This window comes from Athene noctua, chromosome 1 (genome assembly GCF_965140245.1).
Source record: "Athene noctua chromosome 1, bAthNoc1.hap1.1, whole genome shotgun sequence".
In the NCBI taxonomy this organism is placed as follows: domain Eukaryota; kingdom Metazoa; phylum Chordata; class Aves; order Strigiformes; family Strigidae; genus Athene; species Athene noctua.
In genome coordinates this window covers 169693935-169711774 of record NC_134037.1, presented here as the reverse complement: position 1 = coordinate 169711774, position 17840 = coordinate 169693935, and the positions used below count along the sequence as shown (strand labels likewise).

Here is a 17840-nt window from a genome sequence, read left to right as displayed (position 1 = left end):
GTGAGTGTAGGTTGACAATATCGCTTTATACAATTATTTCTGTTCCTAATAGTATCTATTTTAAAGGCTTTGGCTCTGAAGGAAAGTTTGGCAGAATGCCCCATACAAAAGAATAATTTTGTAAGGTCTGCAACCTTATAAAAGGTGTATGTGGGAGCAGGAGTGTGAATGATGGGAGAGGATGGGATTGCCTCTTTGTCATCTGGAGACTCTGGTATCTGCACCCTACAGGTATGATTCCTGCTGATTTAACTGCTGCTATACATGTTTGTGCCATTCCTCCCTAAAAATGGACTGTGTGTTTCTGTCCCCTTGCTCGTTCTGCTCTAGCAGTATTACAGTTGTCCCTAATTCTTTTTGCTAAACAGATCACTGTTTTGTTGGGGAAGTTTTCTACTAGTTTAGCACAGTGCAATACCGAAGTGCAGGGTCAGATAATGTCAAAATAAGTGCAAGGGAGAGGATGAAACAGGGGACGAGGGAATGGGACTCCATCAACTAGCAGTTTAGCTTGGGATGCCATAGACTAACTTTGTGAAATTACTCTTCATCAAGAATACTTGTTATGGAATTACTGCTTAGTCCTTATAAAAAAATACTTTTTATAGAATTACAGGAAAAGAATTCTGACAGATGTTTTAAATTTATGAGGATATCAGGCAGAAATAGATATACTTACAAAAGGTGATTTCCAACTCACTTCTGTCACTTGATTTGATACATGATTTTTTTATATGCTGCAATCATTTTTATTGATGCCTACTCTGAAAATAATTTAGTCTTAAAAAATGCTCTTTCTCTGCAGTGCCTAAGGTTTCTGCAATACAGTGGTAATTATGCAAAAAAGGGAAATCAAATGAACCTATCAGATTTCCAAATAAAGAAGTTAAGTACCAGAGAGTATTGTTCTTGGGTCCCCCCCCCCCCTTTTTTTTTTTAAATAAATCTTTCTTACACAATATGGCTGGTACTATTCCACCCTGTTTTATGTTCTATTTCAAGCAAGTATTCCTGTAAAATGATGACCCAGATTTGTTACAGACTTCAGGACAGGTATCATCTCCAGGCAAAGACATACCATTGTGTTGCTGAGTACAACATAAAAAGCCGATGTCTGTATTAGCAGTTAGTGCAATGAAATAGGAATGACTCAACAAGTAAAACAACTGGGTTAGTGAGGATCCGATGTACACACTGAACACATTGCAGCTTCCATCTGACCATCTTCCATCTTGCCCTGTGGACTGAATGCCCATTAGCTGCTGGATTACACTGGCTTCTGGCATACATCTTCGAGTTTAATTTTATCTGAAAGGAGTCTAGTTTGCATGCTCAGAGACCCTTACATGATACAAGCCAAAGCATTGTAAGGGCACAATCAGGGGATTCACTTCAAAACCACACTCCTGATCTGATTTAAAGTACTAAAATAAATGCACCCAAAGCTACAGTGGCCATCAAAAGAACACACTGGGACATGCAGCTATCCAGATTTCATCTTATACCTGAGTATGAGGTTGGTTTCAGCTCACTCTTTCCTGGAAATTAGGTTTATCCTTCAGACTTACAGTAATTCAGCTTTCAGGTGAGCAAATTCCACAAAGCCCCCTGCATATAATCCTTGCATTAGGGAAAGTCAAATTCATGATTTTAAACTGACAATAGTGTATAGCAGATTAAGAAAGCACTTTTATTTCTGAATTTATGAACTTCATCCACAGCATAAACAAAAAAAATCCTATAAGCAGTTTTGAAAGACTGGACTTCAGTAACTTGAACCAAGTTATTAAGCAGTCACATCCCTGACAATTACTGCCCACGAATCAGGTTTGTGAAACAGACACAGTAGGAGTTGATATGTAACACAAATTCACTAGACTGTACAATCTATTGATTGTAAAATAATGTTAAACAAACACTTATTTTCAATGAACTCACACACCTTTATCATAACAAGACCTTGCGAAAAAAAAGGATTCTAGCTCTACCTATGGACATCCAAAAGGATTTATTCTTCTTTCTAGGTGCAACATAGGTGCCCCCAAAAGACTTCATGGATTACTCCAAACTGCTGACATTTTTCAGCACAGCAATGGGAACCAACAGTAGTAGGAATAGCAACTATTTTGCCACACCAGCAGAAATATGTGTGAGTAGGTATACTGTATTGTATATAGTTTCATCACTTGCAGATTTTAGACAGAATTTAAGGAAATTGCTTCTTGTAATATAAGGAATATTAAAAAAAAAAATTAACCCAACAAGAGTAGAATTTGCTTACCATGAAATGAGGTTGTGTTAAAATACGCTTTAGCTCCTTTGCATCATTGTTCTCTGGGTAACATGAAATTTCTTCCAATACCTGCAAAGTAAGCAGAATTGCCAATAGTAACTTTTTTTTAAAGAAAGCTATTAATCAAACAAATGAAAACCCTCACCGGTCAGTTAGAATATCTCCAAATGATTCCACAAAATATTTTTGACAGGAAAGGTCTTAGGAGAATGTTCTCCCCGCAAGAGGATAGAACACCTCATTTCAACTTACTTTCTGAGAGAGATTAAATCATAAATTTGAAGGAAACAGTTGCTCTTTTTTAAATTGACAATATTCCTCCAACAGCTAAATATATGGAGACAGAAATGAAGTGCTAATAGGTGACACACATCACCACCACCAATTGCTACTTTCACACATGGTCTCAATTTATTTAAACAATCAGTTTAAAAGCAGAATTAAAAATACTCATAAAACCTTCTCTCCACAAATTAAATTGTTAAAGACATCAAGTGTAGGTGGTCCATCTGCTACCCCACCTCCAAGCTCCAGAATTTATAAAATCAGAGCCATATTTCAGCTTATCACTGGGGGGAGGAGGAGGGAGTAAATAACTTATTTGCCTGAAACTGTATACTTCACAGAATCAAAGAATGGTTCGGGTTGGAAGGAACCTTAAAGATCACCTAGTTCCACCCCCCCTGCCATGGGCAGGGACACCTTCCACTAGACCAGGTTGCTCAAAGCCCTGTCCAGCCTGGCCCTGAACCCTGCCAGGGAGGGGGCAGCCACAACCTCTTTGGGAAACCTGTTCCAGCATCTCACCACTCTCACAGTAAAGAATTTCTTCCTTACATCTAATCTAAATCTACCCTCTTTCAGTTTAAAACAATTACCCCTTGTCCTATCCCTACACTCCCTGATAACGAGTCCCTCCCCATCTTTCCTGCAGGCCCCCTTTAAGTACTGGAAGGCCACTATCAGGTCTCCCCGGAGCCTTCTCTTCTCCAGACTGAACAACCCCAACTCTCTCAGCCTGTCCTCATAGGAGAGCTGTTCCAGCCCCCTGATCATCTTTGTGGCCTCCTCTGGATCTGCTCCAACAGGTCTCTGCCCTTCTCATACCAGACACAGTACTCCAGGGGGAGGGGGTCTCACAAGAGCAGAGTAGAGGGGGAGAATCCCCTCCCTCGACCTGCTGGCCACACTTCTGATGCAGCCCAGGCTACAGCTGGCTTTCTGAGCTGCGAGTGCACATTGCTGGCTCATAGTCAGTTTTCCATCCACTAATACCCCCAAGTCCTTCTCCGCAGGGCTGCTCTCAATCCACTCATCACCCAGCCTGTATTTGTGCTTGGGATTGCCCCAAGCCATGTGCAGGACCTTGCACTTGGCCTTGTTGAAACTCATGAGGTTTGCATGTCCTCACCACCTCTTAATTCTGTCAAGGTCCCTCTGGATGGCATGCCTTCCCTTCAGCATGCACCCCACAGCACATGCACACCTTCATTTTCACATGCAGCTACGTGGACAATGAAAGAGTATTTTGCTTCTGGAAGCACCTCCAGGATTAACTGCCAGAAAATTTTGCTGAATAGGACTTCAGGGTGCCTATCATTGTGACTTCAGTTATTACATAGTGTTTAAATGTCTTCCTGTTTCTTCTATTTTAATAGCACTATAAACAGTGTTCTCCTATGACATTACACCCAACAACTGTACTTATTTTTACTCATAATATATAACACAACTATTTTTTAAATACTACTTGCAATAAATAAACAAAAAAATACTATTTTTCAGGTATAAGAATTAAGAACATCTGTGTCTATTTACCTTTGTTCTTAAAGGGACACCATCATTGCATTTCTAGGTCTGCTCTTAGTTTATACATGATAAACTCAGTTTTTCTATTTAAAAAGCTGATACCTAGAAATATATCTTTTTATGTGACTAAGTCATAAATATCAAACATCTGCTGCAGATAAATACACTGAACATGAAAAATACTGCATTTACCCAAGAGGAGTATTTCTTTTAATACTGCTATTGTTGCAGCAAAGGTTAAATGATGAAACTGAGTAATATATATAATCCTTACAGACATAATGAAATTCTGCAAGTTTATGCAACTTGTTATGTAACTTAAGTGAGCAATGGTAGAATTCCAGAAATAATTCAGATTATGAGCCAGAATACTTTATCAGTATCTTAATGAAGAAAAATATGTTCCCCTTTAAATACAATCAAACTTTCAAAGTAAAAAAAATATATTTAAAGCCATTACCTCTTTGGCTCTCTGTACAGCATCACTTGGAGGATTCCTGATTTGTGGTGAAGATTTTGTGTTTATTTTGTCATAAAGCTGAAATAACAAGAAAACAAACTACTGAAATCATATGCTACTTTACATAAAGTAATGGTGAGTGCTAACAATAGCCTGCTTATGTTACCACGATTAAGATGATTGTTAAACTGCAAGACCCACGGATGTTCTGTATACAAAATCTAACATTAAGGTTTTGACTTTTCATTTTTAAACATTTCCTGATTTGAACAGTGCCATAGATTCAGAGTTCATAGGATGACATGGGAAAGTTCAAGAGGTTAAGGGATTCTGTAAACCTCCTTTGCTTTTTCTACAGTTTTACAGAAACTATATTCTTCTACTAGAAGTGATCATATGAATCTTGAATAAATGCTGTAAATCATACATTCTGCTATAAAAGTAAAATTAATCTGCATATCCCACTTTTCTTAATAGATCAAGTAATCAAACATTCCAAACAGTAATTTAAATATACCTCAGAATATGGAAAAATGCTATTGAAGATAGAGCACTACAAAAGCCAGTCTTTGGAGAAGAGAAAACCAAACCTTGCCAAGAATGAGTGCTCAGAAAAAAGAGTACACTTATTCTACTAGGATTTTGTACTGTACAGAAGAATGCCAATGTGTTTAAATAGGAAATCGTAAACCTTGCAGGTTAATTTAAAAAAAACCCCAAACTTAAAAAACTCCCTCAACTCTGCCAAACACAACAGGAGAAAGCTCTATCTTCAGTTTGAAATTAGAGATAGATATTACAGGCTTTCTTTCATACAAACCTAACAGACTGGGCATATTTTAAAGGAATAAATGTACACTTAAGAATAAACAGGCACTGCAATAAGTACTATTTTCAAATAAAAAAACCCACTTTTGGCTTACATTTCAAACAATATAAATATGGTAATCCCTGTAATTATTTCCTATTTATGTTAAACTACTTCTTTGAAATATAAGACAGAAAAAAAGATACAAATAACTTTTTCAGGATATTAAATTTTTATCACAGTGAGGGTGCTGAAACATTGCAACAAGTTGCCCGGGGAAGTTGTGGAATCTGTCAACTTTGGAAATACTCAAAATTCAACTCAAATTCAAAATAGTGTATATAAACAAACATTGAAAATACACAAGGGACTCTAACACCTTCAACAAATCCTAACACTGTAAAGGATGAGTTGATAAGGACCCCCCCATTTAGGCTTCTCAGCAAGGAGTTCTCTGGACCTTCCTCTGAGAAGCTTACAGCTCCACTGTTTGGCTGAAGATGGCCTCGGATGTTAGAAAAAGGCAATCTTGTCAAGCTACAGAAGTGCCCTCTTTCTCACATGAAATATCATTCAGTTTTAGAAGAGATGTAAATTGAAATAAATTAAATCCAATATCATAATCATTTTCCTTGTATTCCTTAATCTAATTCACATGTTGAACATTTCAAGTTCATAGACAAATAAATGCAAAAAAAGGGAACAATGTCACTTTCAAAAAACACTGTCTGCAGGACAGTTATACCACTATATTGGGGGAAAAAAAGTAGAAAAGTCAAATCAGCTTCTTCCACATCCAGCAACTTCACCTTGTGATGCCAAAACACTGCTGTACTGAGTAGTTTAAGCAGCCTTGACCACTGCTGAAGTTTTTAAAATTAAAGTTTTCTGCTAGCTTATGGTTAGGAGGTATTTTAGTTGTATACACAATTATTTGTTTTTACTTCTTCTTAAATAAGTAAAGAAAACCTACCCAAACTCCAGCAACTCCAAATTATTATCACATTTATACTCCTGTTAAGAAACTGCATCAAGCACTGTGTAATGAATAAAGAGCAGTAGGAGCTACTGAAAATGGATGATATCTAACATGAATATTATTGAATGTATTTTTCTGAAAGTCACACACACATCCTGTTTAAGAGTAGTGAAATTACAGAAAAGTTAGCATGAAAATATTTTTATTAGTTATTTCTTGTAATTGTTTAAAAGCTAAGCTGCTGAAGTTGCTTACTTCATTCAAGTCACTATGTTACTGTGATCCAAAACAACCAGCAGTTTATAGAAACAATTTTTTATCACTATCATGGGAGAGGCAAAAAGCAATGTAGGAAGCAAAGTGCATCTAAGAATGTTTATATAAAATCAAGGCAAAGTTCAGACTCAACAAGGGTGCATTTATTTTTCCATAGCACCTTCGCAAACTTAATTTCATTTTCCAGGACTGCTACTTACGGAGATTTGCTTCCAAGGCATCAAACCATTAGGAGGGACTCTAACAGTACTTAAGGAAAAAAACCTTCATATTTGCACTAAGGCTTAAAGCCTATATATTACCCAAGCCATGGGATCTATTAATTGTTTCTAGAGGTAAAAGACAGCCCCAACTAGAGAAAGGATGTATTTTTGCTAGCTTCACTAGCATGAGCATATCTCTCCTAGAGAACGTTCTTGGGTACTCTGCCTTCAAAGCTCATTACAGTGGAAGGCACTAATTCCAGGATCTAATGCAAACAGCCTACATCACATTACATTTTTACAATGAGTAGAATGTGTTTTTCTCTGAAGTTCTGTCCAACTTTAACTCTAAAAAGCAAGAGCCAAATAAAACCCACAATAAATCTGAAAAGAAACTTGAACCTCTGCAACTTGAAATGAAATTATAGGTATCATTGATTTCCTCCCTTGGGAATTTTTAAAAAAATCAGAAACAGATATTTTTGAAATGGTATACTCCAAGTTAGTTCATGGAAATTTTAGCTTACAAGTGGACCAGGCTACATAATTAAAATTGCTTCTCCTAGCCACATATTCCACAAACAACAGATTAAAATTTCAGTGTAAATAATTTGTTATTTCTTGGAAAATGATATCTGTATTAATAAAACTGGTGTTTTGTGAATTATCCCAGAGGAAGCCAATAGCAGTAGTGAAAGATTTATTTTTGTATGTGAAGTTACCAATGGTGAAAGAAGATTTCCACACAAAAAAGTCCAAATAACAAAATGTAGTTTGTTAATTGTTGCACAATATTTTTTTAAGCACACTATAGATGTTCAGCTAGTTGTTACTACCTCTGTACTCTGAATTATTTTTAAAACAGGAGCTGACCGTGGCTTTTATCATGTCATGGTTTTTTTTATCTTTTTTATAGATGGGCTACAAATTCTTAGGTTTTAATTGTGGTTCTTGAAATAATGGTGAACACTGTCTTGATCTAAAACGGTTTTTAATCCCTTTTTAACAACAAAAGAGCTGTACTTATTATTGACATTTGAGGATAGCAACAGAAAAATTTCCTAGTGGAAACAACCAGTATTATTACCAAACTGTCTCTGTCTATTTTCACATCTCATCTGGAAAAAACCTTTTGTTCAGGCCATGCAATTTGTCTCTGTTATAATGCATTACAGCACTAAAATATTTTGGAGAGTAGTAGTAGAAATTACCATACACAAGACAAATGCAATTATTACACACTGAAGACAGTAAAATGACAATACTGTTTTCAAATCTATAAATACATACACAGCAATACCTCATGAACCATTTATCTTGTTTGGGTTCACATGTCCTTAGGTATTTCTAATGCATCTTTAGGACAAATTAAAACAGTACTATGTACAAGATTGTATCAGAAGTACTATTTCTACATTAACTGTTTATGTAGTCAAAGCAAAGTAAGAACATACAGCCAAGATAGATACGTTTAAATACATACAAAGTAATAATAAGTAAACCCAGAAACAAACGAAATATTAGTACCTCTTAGTACTTGTTTTATATTTTTATGTTTTCAACATACCATTCCAGCAATGCTTTCACAGAATTTTTTTGGACATAAAAAAAATATCTGGTTCTAAACAAGTCTCTTGTTTGGTATGTACTCATATAAACAAAAGGATGAATCCAGGATATTATTTTGTAGCTCTCATTTCCAATTTTAGTAATTGTGTCTTCAATCTGGACAGAACTTTTTAGCATTCTGTTATTAAGCGTATTTAAAAAAACACATTAACTCTAAAAATAATTAGTGTTTACTGGTTACAGAAGATGATTAGAAGCTTTCCGCCAGAAGACAGCAAAAGCTGGTAAGAGGAGCAAAGCTTATTCTGTGCATTAATACACCAGAACTGGTGAAGCAGTCCTAGCTTTGCAATCTTTGAAAAAAACTTTGGCAGTACCTTTAAAATATTTTTGCACTTAAACAATAGCTACAGCAGAAGCAATTTGGAAGAAGGAATTTATAGCTCCATAATTTGTCTCTGAAAGCATCTGAATTTAGAGGTTTCATTCAGACACATTAAGAAGAACATTTTTTCCTTTGGATATAAGAATCCAAAACAACTTTATATGAAAGTTTTACAAAACGTTTAAGAAAAGTCTGAATAAAATCTGTTTGCACACATCAGATATTAAAGTAAACATTAATGACAATTACAGCCAGGCTTTATATACTCCTGTACAGAACACAGTACTACATGTAGTTAGCTACAGAATTCTAATCACAGAAAACCAGTCTTTACAGGCTATTGTCTTTCAGCAGCCATGCAACAGTAAGTCCTTCAGGGACCGTACCAAAGGTGGTTTCTCATGGAACAGAATGAACTGGTTCATTCTTCACTGTCCTCAACAAAATGCTTTTCTATGTAATACCAACAGACTTCCAGCAGGTCAAAACCTGTATGTGCCCTAATGATGGGCTTTCTTTTTGCTGGTACGCTCTGTTTTCAAGCAAATAACTCTGCCCCCTCACCCCAGTAGCCAACCTCCAACAATTTCACTCAGCAGTAAGCATAAATGCAACAATTAAAAATTTCTAACAATTGAGAAAAAATAATTCTTGCAAAATGCATCAACAATTGTAACCTTTGGAATTTCTAGACTTTTGAGGATTTTACATCTCAGACTCACTCCTCAGCACCAGTTCTTCTGTATTTGCTACACAGAAAATCAAAATTAAGAGCTTGCTCTAGAAAAGCTTAACAATCACAGCTGATATATTAATAAAACTTGATGTAACAAACAAAAATCGATATTATAGCTAATTAAGAGAATTTTACTTCTTAAAAAGACAAGTTTTGCTTTAAATTATGCATGCTAGAACACAAATGCTATGAAGAGAATACGCACAAGTCAAGTAGCGTCACTATCAGTTGACCAGCTTTCCTAGAAGCCTTCTGCCTGTATAAAGAGAACTCGGTTCTTCTGGTGTTTAAAAGCAGACAGCCCAAAGCCTAATCTACAATCAGGCAGTCGAGACAAAACAACAAACTCTTCTCCCTCTGACTAGTTTTTCACATGTGCAGAAATATCTTTTTAACCATTTCCTGTAAGAGGAGTCAGAATAGTGTTCAAACACAACTTCCATTCAATGTCACACTGAAAAATTTAGATACGTCACACCTCGGAGAAATTTAACCTCACTGCCTGGTCTAATCTTAAATGTAATCAAAGTTATATCATACAGTGAAATCAGTATTTTATCTATCCAAAATCTGGAAGTTTCTGTGATACAAAGAGAAACTTTTGTTGAAACAAGAGGTACCGAACTGCTAGACCATAAATCCCTATGATCTTTTAATACAAATACACATTTTCTGAGGATTCAGTTATAATTCAGGCAGACGGAAACTGGGTTGTCAACCTCAAATCTTAAGTCCCCAAATCGAAATATCAAAAAATAATCATTAAAACATAATCTTATGTATTCAACTTCTACCTTTTAAACAATATAACTATATGCAACACGGTGATATTAAGAGGACTGGCTTTCATCACTTTTAGGTTTTTGTACCATCTAAAAATTCTCAGGTGGAGGTGCTGCCCCTTGCACAGCAATATTTACTAACAATAGGCTTGTTGCTCTGTAACCTTTGACAACTCTCCATCATGGTACACCATTTACCCCAGAGGTTTCATGTGCTGCAAATCTGAAAGAAATCCACGGCGTATTGAACAAAATATTCACAAGCAGGAGTATCAAAGAAGTGATAAAATTAAGGAACTAATTCAATAATTGCTAGACCACTTCTTTCTTCTGCCAGTTCTGCTGCACAGCAACTTTTCCACGCAAAATATTATAACCTTCCCATGGGTGCCTCTTTCCTTGGGATTCTACACTCTCAAGGAAACACATCCCTGAAGGTAACAATTCTTACTGGAAAACACTATGAGTAACAAGGTCACAGTCAGCAGGGGCTTTATGTTCAACTTTGTTTAAAGACAGTTTGTTCCTTTAAACCCTCTGTTTTTCACTGTTAAGGACTGTGCCTGAAGTCCACTGTTACCATTTTAGCATCAATGATCAAACAGTAATTTCCCAGCATAATTCTACAGCACACGTTACAGTTCTGTCCTGTATGAAAGTCTGAAGCATATTTAAGACTCTACTTTGTGACCTCTACAGCATTACAGGTTACAGCCCTCCACAGCTTCAAATTTTTTTCTGTGATACGCTTATTGTAGGAGTACAGTTTTTGATTTTTTTTTTTTGCATTCAAGTTCCTTAAAGTGAAATGCTGTGCAATTAAAGTGAACAAAACTACTTCAATAGAAGGTTTCAAGTAGTTTATCAGCTAAAATGAAGATTTCCTGACACAGTAGTCACAGAACAAGACAGTCTGAAGCAGTACGTTAATTCTGTCTGAACAGACAAGTGTTTGCTTCTGTCATGTCACAGAACTGACAACTGCCGTTAATGCAGCTTGTTACTTGATGCAGTCAGACTTTCAGTAATCCTGACAGAGGTTATGTTGATTTGAAATACTCAATTTCTTTCTACATATTCACATTCAGGCAACACTCAAATTATCTTTTACGTAAAAAAATTCTTATAGTAGCAAAGAGAACCCTGAATTTCACTTCAATTTTGATTATTATGTGATAGAACTGAAATACACGTTATTCTTTCAATTTTTATCTGCAAAATGTAGGCCAACTGTAATTTGTTTTTAAAAGTCATCTGCATTCTTACGTATTCATAATGTGTTACTTGTAGAACTGCTACCTGTGTCAGAAATGCGCGTAAACCCAGATTTTCTTCTGCCTTTACCTACAACAACAGGTAAGAAAAAATATTGCTGGGTAAACTCAACCAACCCTATTGAATTTGAACTTTTACTCCAAGTTGCTTCCTTTTTTTGGGACCATTCCACATTTGGGCTTCTTCACTTGTTTATTTTAAATCAAGAACTTAACTTTTGAGGGGAAGAAGAAAGGAGAGGAAACTCAAACAAACTGGGTAAAACATTTTTCTCTGTATATTAGTTCAGTTCCCACTGCACACAACTGACAAACAATTGTCTTCTAGAAAGAAAGAATGACAGATTTCATTGTATTGCATAGACAAAACCTGAAATTCTGACCACGCAAAACTGACATGCCAATGAAGTTAAATGCCAGCCGGAAAATATTTAATACAGGTTGTTAATGACCACATTTCTGATGTATGCAGATGACACCACATGTTTCTTAGTCGTCAATGTCTTACTACTGGAGGAGGAGGAAATACATTAACTGATCTACTTCAAGAACTGCTAGAACAAAATTCCTTGAGCCTTCAGTGTGCTATACATGACAACAAACACTGCCAGTCAGATGTGGTCCTACTGAGTTGCCAGAACAGCAGCTTAGTAAAGCACAAATCAAGGGAGGATGAATATAAATTAAAGGTCAGAAGGTGGCAGATACAATATCTATTTTATTAAGGTGAAACCCTGAAATGAATGTAGGCTTCCTTTCAGAAGGAAAACACATCCCCCCACCCCGTAAGAAGTGCACAGCAAAGGACCATGTATGCATTGCCTTCATAGTAATCCAAGGGGTAAAAAGGAACCCAGAAAGAAAACCTCCTCATTGCTTTTACAGGGTCTGTTGGCAGGTTACACGACAGCTGGAAGGAAAGCATACAACCCTTTGTCAGTGTTGGCAATAGGCAAAGATGCCAAGTGTCATTATGTAAGTTACCACTCAGTATTTTATAATCTATATCTTGCATTGACATATTTTGTATGCTTGGAAACACCAGGGGAACTAGAAGGCTAAGGTATAGAGCACTGAAAAATTTTTCCATTCTATTATGTAGCTAATGTTGGGGTATCTGTTGTATCTATCTTTTGATCAAAACTTAAGAAAAGTGAAAATGTATCAAAGTTTAAATTCAATAGGTTACAATCCTGTAGTGAAACTGCAGGCAGTCATGAACTGTGGGGAAATCACAGTTCAATCTGAAACCAAGACTATACAAATCTGTGCAGCTTCATCTGCTAAATCCACTGTGCTTACATACGTAGGTGTAACCATTTTTAAACTGTACTTCTTACACTGCTAGTTTGGACAAGCAGCAATTTTAGCTTTTAAAATGATAAAAGCACTATTTCTATTTATGTGTATTACATGGCACACTTTTTTACCATCATAAAACATTAAATATTTTCACAGTTTGTTCTAAAGCAATCTTTGATCTAATTTTATTTTTTAAACTGATATAGTTAAAAGCAGATTCAAAGACACACTTATGCTTACACTGGTTCAGACAACATGGTCAAGTGTCAAGATGTTCAGAAATATCTGACTTATATGTTCTATTTCTTTGCAAGGGTCTAACTTTCTACCTTCAGCATACATATGCGATGAACAAGTTTCAGTTCTACTGTAGAATATATTCCTTTTTAGCAGAAACTACCATGTGCTATGCACTCACTCTCTAAAGTAAAAGCCTTCACACTTCAGAAGGTAAAAGAGCTGAGGAAAGGACTATATTCTTACAACGTAAACTGCAGGGTATGTGTGGGTTTTTTTTCCACAACCGTCCTTTTTAATTGTGCCTCTTGATTTGCTTCGTACTTACCAATAGGGTTTTTAATTTTTTTAAAAATTTGTGTCACAGAAGCACTGATAACCAGTTACATCACTGCTCAAATCACACAAGACATTATTTCCTTCTATTTAATTTCAGGTGCCCCTAAATGCCTCATTCATGTATAATGAAACCAGACTCCAGTATCTGACAATATAATATTTCATTATATATACTCTAATCTAGTAATTTGTCTAATATATTAAGAAAAACCCACATTAATACTCATCATGAAAATTCTATTGAGTGTAGAAGCCGCAGTGCTCAACAAGTGATAGCAGATGTTAAAAGATATGCCAGACAGTACATTTACACAGCTTGCCAAAGAGGAAGAAGTTTCAATTTAGCAAAATTCTAGATCATATGTGATACATATAGGTATACATATGTTCTCTCAAACTGGAAAGTGTGGGGAGCAAAACCAGGTTTTGAGTATCTTAAATAAATATGTGCTACACTTCAAAATCATAGTGACAAAACAAAAATTATTTAGATATAAGTAGACTAAGATGTTTTCCTACCTCCACAAAGGAGGTGAGAACTCTTCAATTTCTGCTGCCATAAGATGACTGCAGATATCCAGGGTACCCCTTCAGTCCTCCATATACACTACAATATGACTTCAGTATGCCATCTAATCTTTTTTTATTTCAGGAACTCTCTGCCACAAGTCTCTGCAGCCATTTTTTTGGGGGGGTCTCAACTCCATTCCTGTATCATAAACCAGATTTTTCTCTGTTCACATTGCAAAAGTTCTAACTTTTGGAAAGATGAAAGAACTAAAACTAGGATGAGAGATGCTTTGCATGTAGCAGTACCAAGAAAGATAGCACATCAGTCAGAAAAATCAACAAAATGAAATTCAATGGTCCCAGTAAAAGAACCTCACTCAATCTGGCATGTACCAGCAGTACTGTTGTGAAAGACATGGACTGAGATCGTTATTTCACAAGGTACTTTAACATATTTGTAATTTCATGAACACAAAAATCTCATTATTTCAATAATATAGTCACTTACTTTTTTTTTTTGTTGCTGTATCAGATATCTAATTGAAGCTGATCTTACCAAAAACAAGGCAAACCAACCACCTTTTAAAGACAACACCAAGCAGCTGATCAGATAAAAGTAAGCATAAAAGACATTATGGTGCTGGAGTGAGTGAGTCCAAAGAAGGGCAACAAAGCCGGTGAAGCGTCTGGATCACAAGTCTTATGAGGAGCAGCTGAGGGAACTGGGGTTGTTTAGCCTGGAGGAAAGGGGGCTCAGGAGAGATCTTATCACTCTCTACAACATCCTGAAAGGAGGTTGTAGCGAGGTGCATGCTGGTCTCTTCTCCCAGGTAACAAGTGATAAGGACAAGAGAAAATGGCCTCAAGTTGTGCCAGGGAAGTTTAGATTGGATATCAGGAAAAATTTCTTCATCAAAAATGTTGTCAAGCATTGGAACAGACTGTCCAGGGTTGAGTCACCATCCTTGGAGGTATTTAAAAGACTTATATATATGGCATTTAGGGACCTGGTTTAATGGTGGACTTGGCAATGCTAGGTTAACAGTCAGACTCGATGACCTTAAAGGTCTTTTCCAACCTAAATTAATCTATGATTCTATAAGCACCAGGGAAAACTAATCCATGAACACATGAAGGACTATAAAAAGAGTCATGTTACATGGACAACACCTTGATATACCCCACAGAATAACCTTTGCTCCCATTTTCTCTCCCACTTCCAATATGAACTGATGACCTATAGCAGGAACTACTGACTCAGGTTAAGCCTAAATAGGCTTCATTCCCAATTAACTCGTCAGGACTAGATCACCATCTTGAAGAAAAGGATGCTAATGACCACGAACCTCATTCCAGGGTATACAGAAAACATATAAAACTAGTTAAATCCACAATGATTACAGGAGGTTGGCAAACACAGCTTCTCACCTACTTTGTGACATCGAGCATATCTTCCACTAGAAGATGCTAATATTGGACGCACAACCATTTTTGTTTCTCCCTATCTATCCATGTAAATTTTCTGTAATGACATACCGAGAAAAAAAATATACTGCAGCGAGCTCTTTAGCACAAAGAACAGTCAACATGTACCAGCCAACTACTTGAATAACTGGAAGTAGAAGGCAGTGAGACCTGACTGACTTCAAAGACAGAAGCATAGCTTACTGAGCTGTTACTATATTACTTTTGGGTATTTTAATGTAAACTAAGTGTAGGCCGAAATATCATTTTCAAGAAAGCTCCTAGCGCCGACAAAGCAGAAGAGTTATTTGAGATTTGTGGACTGCATTCCAGGAGCTGTAGCATTTTTTATTTTTGTTGTTTCTCAGAGTAAGTCTCAAGCTCCTGGAGAAATAATAAATCAGAGAATCTGAAGTTTTATAAGGAATAAACCCCCAAACAGGTAGCCCTTATGGTTAAAAAGGAACTAAAACTAACTTGAACTACACTCACTATAAAAAGAAATGAAGAAAATGTAGAAAGTAAAATATGAAAATGATCCTCTTCACCTCAAAACAGTATCAATGAAATTAATTAAGTGTTCTCCAAGGACCAGGAATACAATTCTAGTGTTCTTTGACAGATCATGGCCCAGTAACATAAAAATACATTGTAATCAAGGGAATTTTTAGTTCCACATACTAAAAAAAGTCTGCAGATTTATGCTTTTGGAGTAAGATATGTTGGTGCACACAGACACACACACACACACTTGCACAGACACTAAAAATGACACACCATTGACACAGGGAAGATGACATTAGGCCAAGAGGAATAGGCTAAATAGTAAATTCTCATTTAAAGTACGTAATTTATTAAGCTGAATTTTACTTGATGATTCACCACATCAGTACTATGCTTATAAATACTCAGAAATGACAGAATATTAGTTAGAAAGAAAACAGGTTAAGAGCAACAAAGCAACTATCACAGTGTCATGGAATCCAATGCAGAATTTTGCACTGTTGGAAAGTGATGGATACATAAATTTCTCAAAAATTAATCTTAATATAAAAGTTATTGTTAGCTCTTATTAGTCTTGTGTTTAAGAGATGCAGGCATATTATAAAAGATATTATAAAAACATGGAACAAAATTGGTTTCTGCTTAGAAGACTAAATATAAGACAAATTCTCTATATAAATTTGTAAGACACAGAAACAGGAAGAACAAGAATCATCATGAGATGATGCTGACTAGCACAGTGATCTACATATCCCAGGAACACAGAAAATTACATTCAAAGATATAAAGGAAGTTGAAAATGGAAGGTATTTTAGAGAATGATTATGAAATAATGCAGAAGAAATTCTGGAATAGCCTCTGCTTTTAGTGTTCTTTCAAATATGGCCTTCCAGAGAAGTTACCTTTTAGAGAAAAAGCATACTGCACTGGTGATGATGATCCAGCCCACCTGCTGAAGGAATTCTTCAAACAGCTCTCCCTAAGGCTTGGTCATTGTTCCTTCTACATTACTTGGGTAATGAGTTTCCATTGCAGTATGAGAGTCAGTCCCTCCCACTCCCTGGGACTGAGCATGCTGCCTCTGCTGGACTGGGATAAAAGCCAGATTTGATTCCCCAAATAGCAAGGTGCTTTCCTGCCAACATAGTTTCTTTAACAAATATTTTCCATTTGCTTTTTTCTTACAAACATATCAATTAAAGGATGATTAAAAATAGGAAAACAAGGTGTTTTAAAAATGAGAAAGGATTATTTCACATGAGCACAACACATTCTGAGGGAGTTAGCAAGACATCTTACACACATATACTTTCTGATCTGTTTTTGCAAAAGAAACACATTCATGTTTCACTAAATGTTCTACTTATTAGTTTTAACATAATCAGTATTCAAGAGGTTAAGGACCAATGCTGATCCAAAAAACTTGAACCATATACTATGTGATCCACGTAGAAAGCTATTCTTATTCAAATCAAAACATAGAAAAATTAGATAATTAATGAAAATATTTAAGCTTTTTATACACAGCTGCTGTTTTTATTTTCTTTTCTATATCATATGATAGATATTCCACCAGTCTATTTATGATTTGAAAGAAAAGAAAGGAAGAAGGAAATTAAAGTGTCCCAGAAATAGAAATCAAATTGTCTCTTGCTTTGTTTTTTTCCAAAGTATATAATAGAATTGTTAAATTAACACACTTTGCTCAGAAAAGAGCAAATCAGGCATAAATATATAAAGAGTTTAAAACATTTTTAAACAGAGAACTATAGTATCAGCCACTATCAGCCACAGCTAGACACTGGTGAATAACTGCTACTTTTACATAAGTCATTTGAATTTATCATGCCAAGGTCCTAGATTGAGAGGGTAAACAGAACAAACCAAAACAAATCCAGCAGAAAGCTTTA

At 35.9% G+C, this 17840-nt stretch overlaps 1 protein-coding gene across 14 annotated transcripts in view; it reads right to left on the bottom strand.

Moving 5' to 3' along the window:
• CASK (calcium/calmodulin dependent serine protein kinase) overlaps positions 1 to 17840 on the bottom strand; it is a 223562-nt gene that overhangs the window by 39553 nt on the left and 166169 nt on the right. For all 14 annotated transcript variants that reach the window (XM_074904895.1, XM_074904924.1, XM_074904905.1 and 11 more), the window contains 2 exons: positions 4563 to 4640; positions 2282 to 2362 (listed from right to left, as the gene is read on the bottom strand). In XM_074904895.1, coding sequence (XP_074760996.1) covers positions 2282 to 2362; positions 4563 to 4640 — 159 coding nt within the window. The remainder of the gene's footprint in view (positions 1 to 2281; positions 2363 to 4562; positions 4641 to 17840) is intronic.